At 39.9% G+C, this 12,428-nt stretch overlaps 1 protein-coding gene across 1 annotated transcript in view; it reads right to left on the bottom strand.

Moving 5' to 3' along the window:
• Positions 1 to 10,693, bottom strand: part of CD46 (CD46 molecule) — a 29,905-nt gene extending 19,212 nt beyond the window's left edge. The window contains exons 1-3 of the mRNA XM_044916090.1: positions 10,687 to 10,693; positions 9,076 to 9,261; positions 8,588 to 8,690 (exon numbers count right to left, since the gene is read on the bottom strand). Coding sequence (XP_044772025.1) covers positions 8,588 to 8,690; positions 9,076 to 9,261; positions 10,687 to 10,693 — 296 coding nt within the window. The remainder of the gene's footprint in view (positions 1 to 8,587; positions 8,691 to 9,075; positions 9,262 to 10,686) is intronic.
• Between the last annotated feature and the right edge of the window lie 1,735 nt (positions 10,694 to 12,428).

A 12,428-nucleotide genomic window follows, 5' to 3' on the forward strand; every position in this document is an offset into this window, starting at 1 on the left:
GGAAGTCTTCCAAATTCATTATGAGATCAGCATCAACATGATACCAAAACCAGACGAACACACTACAAGGAAATAAAGCTAAAGACCAGTATCTCTTATGAACAATGATGCAAATATCATCAAAAAATACTAAACAACAAAATTCTGCAGCATATTATACACCATGAACAAGCGAGATTTATTCTTGGCATACAAGGATGGTTCAACGTGAAAAATAATCAATGTCATATGCCACATCAGCAGAATGGCCAAAAACCACATCATCATCTCAAGTGATGCAGAAAAAGCATTTGACAAAATTCAACACTCTTTCATGATAAATATACTCAATGAACTAGGAAGACAAAGAAACTATCTTAAGATAATAAAAGCCATTCATGAAAAACCCACAGAAAATACCATACTCAATGGTGAAAAGCTGGAAGCTTTTCCTCTAAGACGAGGAACAAGTCAAGGATGCCTGCTTTTACCAGTTCTACTCAACACAGGACTGGAAATTCTAGCCACAGCAGTTTGGCAAGAAAAAGAAATAAAAGACATCCAAAACATCCAAACTGGAAAGGAAGAAGTAAAATCAGCAGTTTGAAGATGATGTGATCTTATCTGTAGAAAACCCTAAAGATTCCACCAGAACAAAAGTGTTAGTAGCATTAATAAATGAATTCAGCAAAGTAGCAGGGTATAAAGTAAGTATTTAAAAAATCAGATGCGGGGCACCTGGGTGGCTCAGTTGCTCAGCGTCTGACTCTTGATTTGAGCTCAGGTCATGATCTCAGGGTTGTGAAATCAAGCCCTGCTTCCAGATCTGCACTGAGAGTGGAGCCTGCTTAAGATTCTCTCTCTCCCTCTCTTTCTGCCCCCTCTCCCACACAACTCACATGCATGCGCTCTCTCTCTCAAAAAAAAAAAAAAAAATCAGATACATTTCCATATTGTATTCCATTTATCCTCTAGGTGAACATTTTTCATAAATGCCCAGTATCCCCAATATATATTATTAAAAGAGCCCTATAGAACAAAGGCTGTTATTTTTTCAATTTTTTTATGGTTATGTTAATCACCATACATTACATCATTAGTGTTTGATGTAGTGTTCCATGATTCATTGTTTGAGCATAACACCCAGTGCTGATGAAGAACGTGCCCTCTTTAATACCCATCACTAGGCTAACCCATCCTCCCATCCCCCTCCCCTCTAGAACCCTCAGTTTGTTTTCAGAGTCCATCGTCTCTCATGGTCTGTCTCCCCTTCCAATTTGCCCCCTTCATTCTTCCCCTCCTGCTATCTTCCTCTTCTTCTTCTTTTTTTTCTTAAAATATATTGCATTATTTGTTTCTGAGGTACAGATCTGTGATTCAACAGTCTTGCACAATTCACAGCGCTCACCATAGCACATACCCTCCCCATTGTCTCACCCAGCCACCCCACCCCTCCAACCCCACCCCCCACTCCAGCAACCCTCAGTTTCTTTCCTGAGATTAAGAATTCCTCATATCAGTGAGGTCATGATACATGTCTTTCTTTCTCTGATTGACTTATTTCGCTCAGCATAACACCCTCCAGTTCAATCCTCGTCATTGCAAATGGCAAGATCTCATTCCTTTTAATGGCTGCATAATATTCCATTGTATATATATACCACCTCTTCTTTATCCATTCATCTGTTAATGGACATCTTGGCTCTTTCCACAGTTTGGCTATTGTGGACATTGCTGCTATAAACATCGGGGTGCACGTACCCCTTCGGATCCCTACATTTGTATCTTTGGGGTAAATACCCAGTAGTGCAATTGCTGGATGGTATAGTAGCTCTATTTTCACCTTTTTGAGGAACCTCCATAGTGTTTTCCAGAGTGGTTGCACCAGCTTGCATTCCCACCAACAATGTAGGAGGGTTCCCCTTTGTCCGCATCCCCACCAACATCTGTCGTTTCCTGACTTGTTAATTTTAGCCATTCTGACTGGTGTGAGGTGGTATCTCATTGAGGTTTTGATTTGGATTTCCCTGATGCCGAGCGATGTTGAGCACTCTTTCATGTGTCTGTTGGCCATTTGGATGTCTTCTTTAGAAAAATGTCTGTTCATGTCCTCTGCCCATTTCTTGATTGGATTCCTTGTTCTTTGGGTGTTGAGTTTGATAAGTTCTTTATAGATTTTGGATATAGGCCCTTTATCTGATATGTCATTTGCAACTATCTTCTCCCATTCTGTCGGTTGTCTTTTGGTTTTGTGGACTGTTTCTTTTGCTGTGCAAAAGCTTCTTATCTTGAGGAAGTCCCAATAGTTCATTTTTGCCCTTGCTTCCCTTGCCTTTGGCGATGTTTCTAGGAAGAAGTTGCTGCGCCTGAGGTCAAAGAGGTTGCTGCCTGTGTTCTCCTCTAGGATGTTGATGGACTCCTATCTCATATTTAGGTCTTTCAACCATTTGGAGTCTATTTTTGTGTGTGGTGTAAGGAAATGGTCCGGTTTCATTCTTCTGCATGTGGCTGTCCAATTTTCCCAACACCATTTGTTGAAGAGACTTTTTTCCATTGGACATTCTTTCCTGCTTTGTCGAAGATGAGTTGACCATAGAGTTGAGGGTCCATTTCTGGGCTGTCTATTCTGTTCCACTGATCTACGTGTCTGTTTTTGTGCCAGTACCATACTGTCTTGATGATGACAGCTTTGTAATAGAGCTGGAAGTCCGGAATTGTGATGCCGCCAGCTTTGCTTTGCTTTTTCAACATTCCTCTGGCTATGCGGGGTCTTTTCTGTTCCGTACAAATTTTAGGATTATTTGTTCCATTTCTTTGAAAAAAATGGATGGTATTTTGATGGGGATTGCATTGAATGTGCAGATTGCGCTAGGTAGCATTGACATCTTCACAATATTTGTTCTTCCAATCCATGAGCATGGAACGTTTTTCCATTTCTTTGTGTCTTCCTCCATTTCTTTCATGAGTATTTTATAGTTTTCTGAGTACAGATCCTTTGCCTCTTTGGTTAGATTTATTCCTAGGTATCGTATGGCTTTGGGTGCAATTGTAAATGGGATTGACTCCTTAATTTCTCTTTCTTCTGTCTTGTTGGTGGATAGGAAGGTCACTGATTTTGTGCATTGATTTTATATCCTGCCACTTTACTGAATTCCTGTAGTTCTAGCAGTTTAGGGGTGGAGTCTTTTGGATTTTCCACATAAAGTATCATATCATCTGCAAAGAGTAAGAGTTTGACTTCTTTGCTGATTTGGATGCCTTTGATTTCTTTTTGTTGTCTAATTGCTGTGGCTAGGACTTCTAATACTATGTTGAATAGCAGCGGTGATAGTGTGCATCCCGGCCACATTCCTGACCTTAGGGGGAAAGCTCTCAGTTTTTCCCCATTGAGAATGATATTCGCTGTAGGTTTTTCATAGATGGCTTTTATGATATTGAGGTATGTACCCTCTATCCCTATACTCTGAAGAGTTTTGATCAAGAAAGGGTGCTGTACTTTGTGAAATGCTTTTTCTGTATCTATTGAGAGGATCATATGATTCTTGTTCTTTTTTTTGTTCATGTATTGTATCACGTTGATTGATTTCTGGATGATGAACCAACCTTGCAGCCCAGGGATAAATCCCACTTGGTCATGGTGAATAATTCTTTTAATGTACTGTTGGATCCTATTGGCTAGTATTTTGGTGAGAATTTTTGCATCCATGTTCATCAAGGATATTGGTCTGTAATTCTCCTTTTTGATGGGGTCTTTGTCTGGTTTGGGGATCAAGGTAATGGTGGCCTCCTAAAACGAGTTTGGAAGTTTTCCTTCCATTTCTATTTTTTGGAACAGTTTCAGAGGAAGAGGTATTAATTCTTCTTGAAATGTTTGGTAGAATTCCCCTGGGAAGCCATCTGGCCCTGGGCTTCTGTTCGTTGGGAGATTTTTGATGACTGCTTCAATTTCCTTACTGGTTATAGGTCTGTTCAGGTTTTCTATTTCTTCCTGGTTCAGTTTTGGTAGTGGATACATCTCTAGGAATGCATCCATTTCTTCCAGGTTATCTAATTTGCTGGCATACAGTTGCTCATAATATGTCCTTATAATTGTTTGTATTTCTTTGGTGTTGGTTATGATCTCTCTCATTCATGATTTTGTTGATTTGAGTCATTTCTCTTTTCTTTTTGATAAATCTGGCCAGGGGTTTAAGATTCTTGTTAATTCTTTCAAAGAACCAGCTCCTAGTTTCGTTGATCTGTTCTACTGTTCTTGTGGTTTCTATTTCATTGATTTCTGCTCTGATCTTTATAATTTCTCTTCTCCTGCTGCGTTGAGGCTTTATTTGCTGTTCTTTCTCCAGCTCCTTTAGGTGTAGGGTTAGGCTGTGTACTTGAGACCTTTCTTGTTTCTTGAGAGGCTTGTATTGCTCTATACTTTCCTCTTAGGACTGCCTTTGCTGCATCCCAAAGATTGTGAACAGTTGTGTTTTCATTTTCATTGCTTTCCATGAATTTTTAAAATTCTTCTTTAATTTCCTGGTTGACCCATTCATTCTTTAGTAGGATGCTCTTTAGCCTCCATGTATCTGAGTTCTTTCCGACATTCCTCTGATGATTGAGTTCTAGTTTCAAAGCATTGTGGTCTGAAAATAGGCAGAGAATGATCCCAATCTTTTGGTACCGGTTGAGACCTGATTTATGACATAGGATGTGATCGATTCTGGAGAATGTTCCATGGGCACCAGAGAAGAATGTGTATTCCATTGCTTTGGGATGGAATGTTCTGATTATGTCTGTGAAGTCCATTTGGTCCAGTGTGTCATTTAAAGTCTTTATTTCCTTGCTGATCTTTTGCTTAGATGATCTGTCCATTTCAGTGACGGGGCTGTTAAAGTTCCCCACTATTATTGTATTGTTGTCGATGTGTTTCTTTGCTTTTGTTATTAATTGCCTTATATAATTGGCTGCTCCCATGTTAGGGGCATAGATATTTACAATTGTTAGATCTTGTTGGATAGACCCTTTAAGTAGGATATAGTGTCCTTCCTCATCTCTCATTACAGTCTTTGGTTTAAAATCTAATTTGTCTGATATAAGGATTGCCACCCCAGCTTTCTTTTGGTGTCCATTAGCATGGTAAATGGTTTTCCACCCCCTCACTTTCAATCTGGGGGTGTCTTTGGGTCTAAAATGAGTCTCTCGAGACAGCATATCAATGGGTCTTGTTTTTTAATCCAATCTCATAGCCTGTGTCTTTTGACTGGGGCATTTAGCCCATTTACATTCAGGGTAAATATTGAACTATTCAGGATATGAATTTAGTGGCATTGTATTGCCTGTAAGGTGACTGTTACTGTATATTGTCTGTGTTCCTTTCTGGTCTATGTTGCTTTTAGGCTCTCTCTTTGCTTAGAGGACCCCTTTCAATATTTCTTGTAGGGCTGGTTTTGTGTTTGCAAATTCCTTTAGTTTTTGTTTGTCCTGGAAGCTTTTTATCTCTCCTTCAATTTTCAATGACAGCCAAGCTGGATATAGTATTCTTGGCTGCATATTTTTCTCATTTAGTGCTCTGAATATATATCATGCCAGTCCTTTCTGGCCTGCCAGGTCTCTGTGGATAGGTCTGTTGCCAATCTAATGTTTCGACCATTGTAGGTTACATATCTCTTCTCCTGAGCTGCTTTCAGGATTTTCTCTTTGTCTCTGAGACTCGTAAGTTTTACTATTACATGTCGGGGTGTTGACCTATTTTTATTGATTTTGAGAGGGGTTCTCTGTGTCTCCTGGATTTTGATGCCTGTTTCCTTCCCCAAATTAGGGAAGTTCTCTGCTATGATTTGCTCCAATATACCTTCTGCCCCTCTCTCTCTTTCTTCATCTTCTGGGATCCCAATTATTCTAATGTTGTTTCATCTTATGGTATCACTTATCTCTCAAATTCTGCCCTCATGATCCAGTAGTTGTTTATCTCTCTTTTTCTCAGCTTCTTTAATTTCCATCATTTGGTCTTCTATATGACCGATTCTCTCTTCTGCCTCATTTATCCTAGCAGTTAGACACCCCATTTTTGATTGCACCTCATTAATAGCCTTTTTGATTTCGACTTGGTTAGATTTTAGTTCTTTTATTTCTCCAGAAAGGGTTTCTCTAATAACTTCCATGCTTTTTTCAAGCCCAGCTAGTATCTTTAAAGTCATGATTCTGAACTCTAGATCCGACATCATACTAATGTTCGTATTGAGTAGGTCCCTGGCAGTTGGTACTACCTCTTGTTCTTTTTGTTGAGGTGATTTTTTCCATCTTGTCATTTTGTCCAGAGGAGAATAGATTAATGAGAGAACAAAATGCTAACAGGGTAACAACGTCCCCAGAAAATATACTCTAAACAAATCAGAAAAGACCTGAAGCCGGGGGAAAAGAAAGGGAAAGAAAGAAAAAAGAAAAAGAAAAAGAAAAAGATAAAAACAAACAAAAACATAACAAAACAAAAAAAAAACAGAATATGATCAAATATAATCAGGCCGGTGCATAAATCAGTGCCACACATCAGATTTTGGGTGTATTTTGGTCTGTTAGAAGAAAGTGCCTCCCAAAATTTTAAAGAAAGAAAAATTATATATGTACAAAAATAAGCGCTGATACGATGAAGGGATGGAATATCAATGTAAAGATGAAAATTATAAAAAGTTTTATAAAAGGAATTGATAAGAAGTTGTTTGAAAAAAGAAAGAAGAGGATTTAAAAAAAAAAGAAAAAAAAAGGGAGAGAATGTGATCAGGCAGGAGAGTAGAACAAAACCATACAGTAGAGATTTAGGGTATATTTTGATCTGTTAGAAGAAACTATCTCAAAATTTTAAAGAAAGAACAACTTATATATATATGTGAAAAATAAGGGTAACTACTATGAAGGGACAGAATATGACTCTAAAAATGAAAAATACAAATTTTTTTTAAAAAGGGATTGATAAGATGTTGGTTGAAAAAGGGAAAAAGAAAAATTCAAAAAAAAAAAGACAGTTAAAAAAATATTAACTTTGAAAGACTAAAGAATCATGGGGGAAAAGCCATGGACTCTATGTGCATTATTCCCCTAGCGCTGGAGTTCTGCTGTTCTCATTGATCGCTAATCATCTTGGCTGGCTGTTCTCGCTGATCTTCTGGGGGAGGGGCCTGTTGCCATGGTTCCCGAATGTCTTTGCCGGAGGCGGAATTGCCCCGCCCTTGCCAGGTCCCGGCTGAGTAATGTGCTCGGGTTTGCTCTCGGGAGCTTTTGTTCCCTGCAAGCTTTCCGTACAGCTTTGGAGGACGAGAGTGAAAATGGCAGTCTCCCAATCTCTGCCCCGGAGGAGCCGAGAACTCGGGGCCCCGCTCCTCAGTGCACCCCCAGAGAAAAGCAGTCAGTCACTCCCGTCTCCCCGCTCTGCGGCCGCACTCCGTGCTCACCCAGCCTGTGACCGAGCGTTTCTATCTCTGGCGCACGATCCCATGTGGAGTCTCCAAACCCAGCAGATTCCTGCGGTGCGCTCCCCGCCGCTCCTCCCAGGGGAGGAAGGGGAGTCTCCCTGGATCTGCCGCTTGTTGGGTCCCTGCTGGAGGACCAGTGGCCCGACTGTGCCGCGGATCATGGTTTATGACAACCCCGAGCTGAGAGCCCGCGCGTTGCCTCCGTCTCTGGAGCCGGCTTCCCGGCTCCGATACCTGGGAGCTCTGCCGCACTCAGGCACCCCCGGTCTTTCTGTGACCCCGAGGATCCTGAGACCCCACTGTCCAGCGAGGGTTCCACCCCCTGCTTAGCCACTGGAGCGACATCCCTCAGCGGAGCCGACTTCTAAAAGTTCCGATTTTGTGCTCCGGGGCTCTATCACTTGCCAGAAGCGGCTGACGGAGGCCCCCTCCCCCGCCATCTATCCTCCCGAATATCGCCTCGGATTCACTTCTCCGCACGTCCTACCTTCCAGAAAGTGGTCGCTTTTCTGTTCAGAGACTTGTTGCTATTCTTTTCTTCCATCTCCTGTTGAGTTTGTAGGTGTTCAGAATGGTTTGATCCCTATCCAGCTGAATTCCTGAGACCAGACGAAGTCCAGGTCTCCTACACCTCTGCCATCTTGCTCCGCCCCCCAAGGCTGTTATTCTTAAGTGCTCAGTATCTCTTTTTGAGATACTTAAACTTTGTAGCAGTCACAAAAATCCAACTAACAAATCCTGATCAACATAATGATCCAGGCTAACCACGTGAATTTTGACATGGTAACACCTTAGAATTGTCTCAATATAAGAATATCTACAGTTGGCAATTTGACCTCCCATTTCTATAAGCCCAACATCGACTTTGAGAGTTATCATTTTAAATAGGGTGCACTTTATTGTCAAAAATGAAGTCATCATCGTTAATGCCTACAATATGTTTATAGTAAATATTATAGAATTTTCCTTTTCTTCAATTTATATTTCTTTCTACTAATTACACATCTTCTCAGTTTCATAAAAAGCCTGAGACTTGTTAGGCTATAAGTATAACTTGTCACATAAAACGAAAGAAATCAACTTTATGGGAATGCTTAAGAGAAGCAAAACAAAAATGGAATTAGTAGTATTTATCTTATTTCCTCTAAGGAACAACTTACCCCTCATTACAAGAATAGTGAACTTGTGAACCAAAGATAAAAGATCCATTTACACCAACTACCTGGCCATTTACAGGTTCTCCTGGATGTTGACATAATTTTTCTAAAAGAAAATTTATAAATTTATTGTTTCACAGTGATTTCAAAACATTTCAAAATGCTTAAATGCTTAAATGTTTAAATTAGCATATTTCATAGCAATTTCAAAACATGTAAGTTAAAAATCAAAATTCTACATTGTTCTTCTGAATTCATGAGAGTGTTATTTTCTTTCTTTAACTATTATGAAGCCAAACTTAAATTTCACATTTAACCAGGTGACCAATTGCCAAGAAAGATTCCCTGGAGATTTTTCAAAGCCTGAAAAACTACATTGCTATCTAAAACCTACATTCACATGAGAAAACAATCACTGCACTAGTACAGTATGCAACCTACAATGTGTGAAATCTCTAGAATAATTTAAAAAAAAAGTTTTGTACACTTACCTGTACAAGCCTCGTTGAGAGGTGTCCATGTGTTATTAGGCTGACAAACGGAAAATACGGAACGAAAAAGTGGTATAAACTTGTATCCTGGTCGACACTTGAAGTATACTCTGTCCCCAGGATTATAATTGGGTTTAGTAACATTTGGCTTCATAGAGCTGTATCTCGGAGGAGCATCACAGGCATCTAGGAATAAGAGAATGAGAACATGAAAATGAAGTATTTTATCTCTTTCACCAACTAGGGACTATGGTTTCCCAGCAGATAGGTAATTCAGAATAAATGGAAAGATCCTTGGCAAGATTTTAAATGATTCTTCCATGCTTTTACCCAAGTGGTGATAGTAGTTGAGGATGTGCCTTGCTTATTTTCAGTAACATCCTACTAGGTATGGATTTGTTGGGGAATAAGATGAATTTTCTTTCAACAATAAATTGAACAAACAAAATCAATGGTTTAGGTCTTAACAATATTATGTAGATAAGCATCCTTTCCTACTTTTTTCTAAATTCATTTCAAAACTCGCCTCTCCTCTAAAAAGCCTTCTGTAGTACACAGCACTCTGCTCTGGTTACTCTTCCATAGTCTGAAACAAACTAATGATAATTTGTCACTTCAGGCTCAGTCTCCTCGTTGCAGAAGACAAGTTTCTAGAGGTCAGAGATCATAGGTCTTCTTTTTCTACTGCACCCAGTACCCAGTGGGTACTTCAGAAATGCTAGAGTATCAAGTGATTATGAAATAGCATTATGTAGTTCATAGATCAAGATTAAAACGCACTAAAGTCTTTAATATAAGACTTCATTTCATACTTCATATGAGTGAACCAAGCTTCTCAAAAGTGAACAGATGCCACTTAAATATCAAAATTTAGTATGAACAGCCTTACAAGAAAAAATGTTGCTTTGGAGGGCATTATTTTAAATATAATTTCATCTTCCTCCACTGATCAATGGATCCCGCATTCCTTCAGCTAGAAATGCTATATAATTCCATGCTAGCTAGAAATGCATAACATCATTAGAAATCATGGAACCACCAAGAAAGAAATCAAGTAACAGCATGCCCCTGATTACGTAATACAAGTCTTCCTTGCATTCAATTTCAGTAACTATCTTGGAAGCAGATAAAGAAGATAGAATTCCAAATATGACTTTCATATATAGTGATCTGTTCGGAAAAAGAAATGTCAGTTGGATGGTTTAACCATTCAACTAATTTGAAGTATTTCTTCTTCCTTGCATGCTCAATTTATAAGACATGCTTTAAAAAATGTGCAGAGTTTACAACTTGCTCTGTAACCTTTATACACTATGATAATTGCACCCAATATCACACTGTTTTACAATAAAATTGCTTCTCTTGCTCAGAACACGGATGTTTTTTTATCCTCTGGCTACCCTTCCTTCTCTGCCTAATTCCATAATGTGATGTTCCTAATGGGGTGCTGTGGGAACTCTTGTTACTTTGTTCTGCACATCCCTCTGGGTGAGTGTGTATACATTCATGATCTCATTACCACTGAGAAGAGCTGCCTCCCGAATCCTGGTCTCTATGCTTGATCTCTAGCCAAGGTGCCGACTGTATATACTCAGTTGCCTCCCCACATACCCGACATGCTCTCTATATAATATTTTGAAGCCAGAGTGTGCACTCTTGATTCTTCACACTCACACATGCCCAGCAAACAAGACAGATGGGTTCTTAAATTTTTAATTCTTGAATAATTAACAAGCAGTGTTATATTAGTTTTCAGGTGTACAATATAGTGATTCAAAAATTCTATATATTACTCAATAATCATCACAATAAATGTACTTTTAATCCCCTTCACCTATTTCGCCCATCCCCCTCCAACCTCCCCTCTGGTAACCACCAGTTTGTTCTCTAAATTTAAGAGTCTGTTTTTAGTTTATCTTTTTTCTTTGTTCATTTATTTTGTTTCTAAGAAGTTCCATATATGGGGGTGCCTGGGTGGCTCAGTTGGTTAAGCGTCTGACTCTTGATTTCAGCTCAGGTCATGATCTCAGTATCATGAGATCAAGCCTTGCATCAGGCTCTGTGCTGAGTGTGGAGTCTGCCTGAGATTCTTAATTCCTCTCCCTCTGCCCCAACCCCTCCACTCATGCTTTCTCTCTTAAAAAAAAAAAAAAATTCCATTATGCACGTGAAATCATATGGCATTTGTCTTTCTCTTACTGACTTATTTCATTTGGCATTATATCCTCTAGATCCATCCATGTTGCTGCAAATGGCAAGATTCCATTCTTTTTCATGGCTAAGTAATAGTCCACTGTGTGTGTGTGTGTGTGTGTGTGTGTGTGTGTGTGTGTGTACCAAACCTTCTTTATCCATTCATCTATTGATAGACCCTTGGGTTGCTTCCATATTTTGGCTATCGTAAATAGTGATGCAATAAAAATAGCGGTACATGTATCTTCTCAAATTAGTGTTTTCACATTCTCAGGGTAAATACCCAGAATTACTATTTCTAAATTGCTAAGGAACCTCCGTATGTTTTCCACAGTGGCTGCACTAGTTTGAATTCCCACCAACAGTGGACGAGAAGGCAGTTTATCCACATCTTTATGCTTTTGATTTTGCCCATTCTGACAAGTGGGAGGTGGTATCTCACTGTGCTCCTGATTTGCATTTCCCTGATGATGAGTGATACTGACCAACCTTTGCATGAGTCTCTTGGCCATTTGTCTGTCTTCTATGGAGAAATGTCTGGTCATGTCTCCTGCCCATTTTAAATTAGATTAGCTGGGGTTTTTTGGTGTTGAGTTGACGACAGACCGTCTTCACAACTCAAATGCCTGTTGCACATGTCTAATTCTACCTTTCCCTCCAGTTCAAACCACTGCCATTTCTTCTCTAGAGTGCTACCAGCATCTCTGAACAGGCCCCCTTACCTACCTCACCACCTCTCATTCATTTCATGTTTCACAATGCTGCCAGAGTCACGTTGACAGCACACAGTGACCAAAGCTCTTCCAGGTCGGATACCTTTCAGTGACTTCCCAACGCCTTCATGACAATGCCTATGGCTCCTTATCATGGCTAGCAGACTTGTAAAGCCCATCACTATCAGGACTCTGCTCACTCTTGCATCCTAGTCTCAAGCCCTATTCAATTCCTGGCAGTGTCCATTAAATTACCTATATTACGACAGCACTCCAGACCTCCCTGCATCATTTAACTTCAGCTTTGACCAGAGACCCCACATTCCTCCCCCCCTCCCACCCACTCATCCTTCAGTTTCAGCTGACGTGCCACTTCTGGTGGCTCTTGATATCTCTCATCAAAAAACTGGGTTAAGGGACACCTGGGTCTTTCAGTGGGTTAAGCGT

This window comes from Neomonachus schauinslandi, chromosome 6 (genome assembly GCF_002201575.2).
Source record: "Neomonachus schauinslandi chromosome 6, ASM220157v2, whole genome shotgun sequence".
Classification (NCBI taxonomy): domain Eukaryota; kingdom Metazoa; phylum Chordata; class Mammalia; order Carnivora; family Phocidae; genus Neomonachus; species Neomonachus schauinslandi.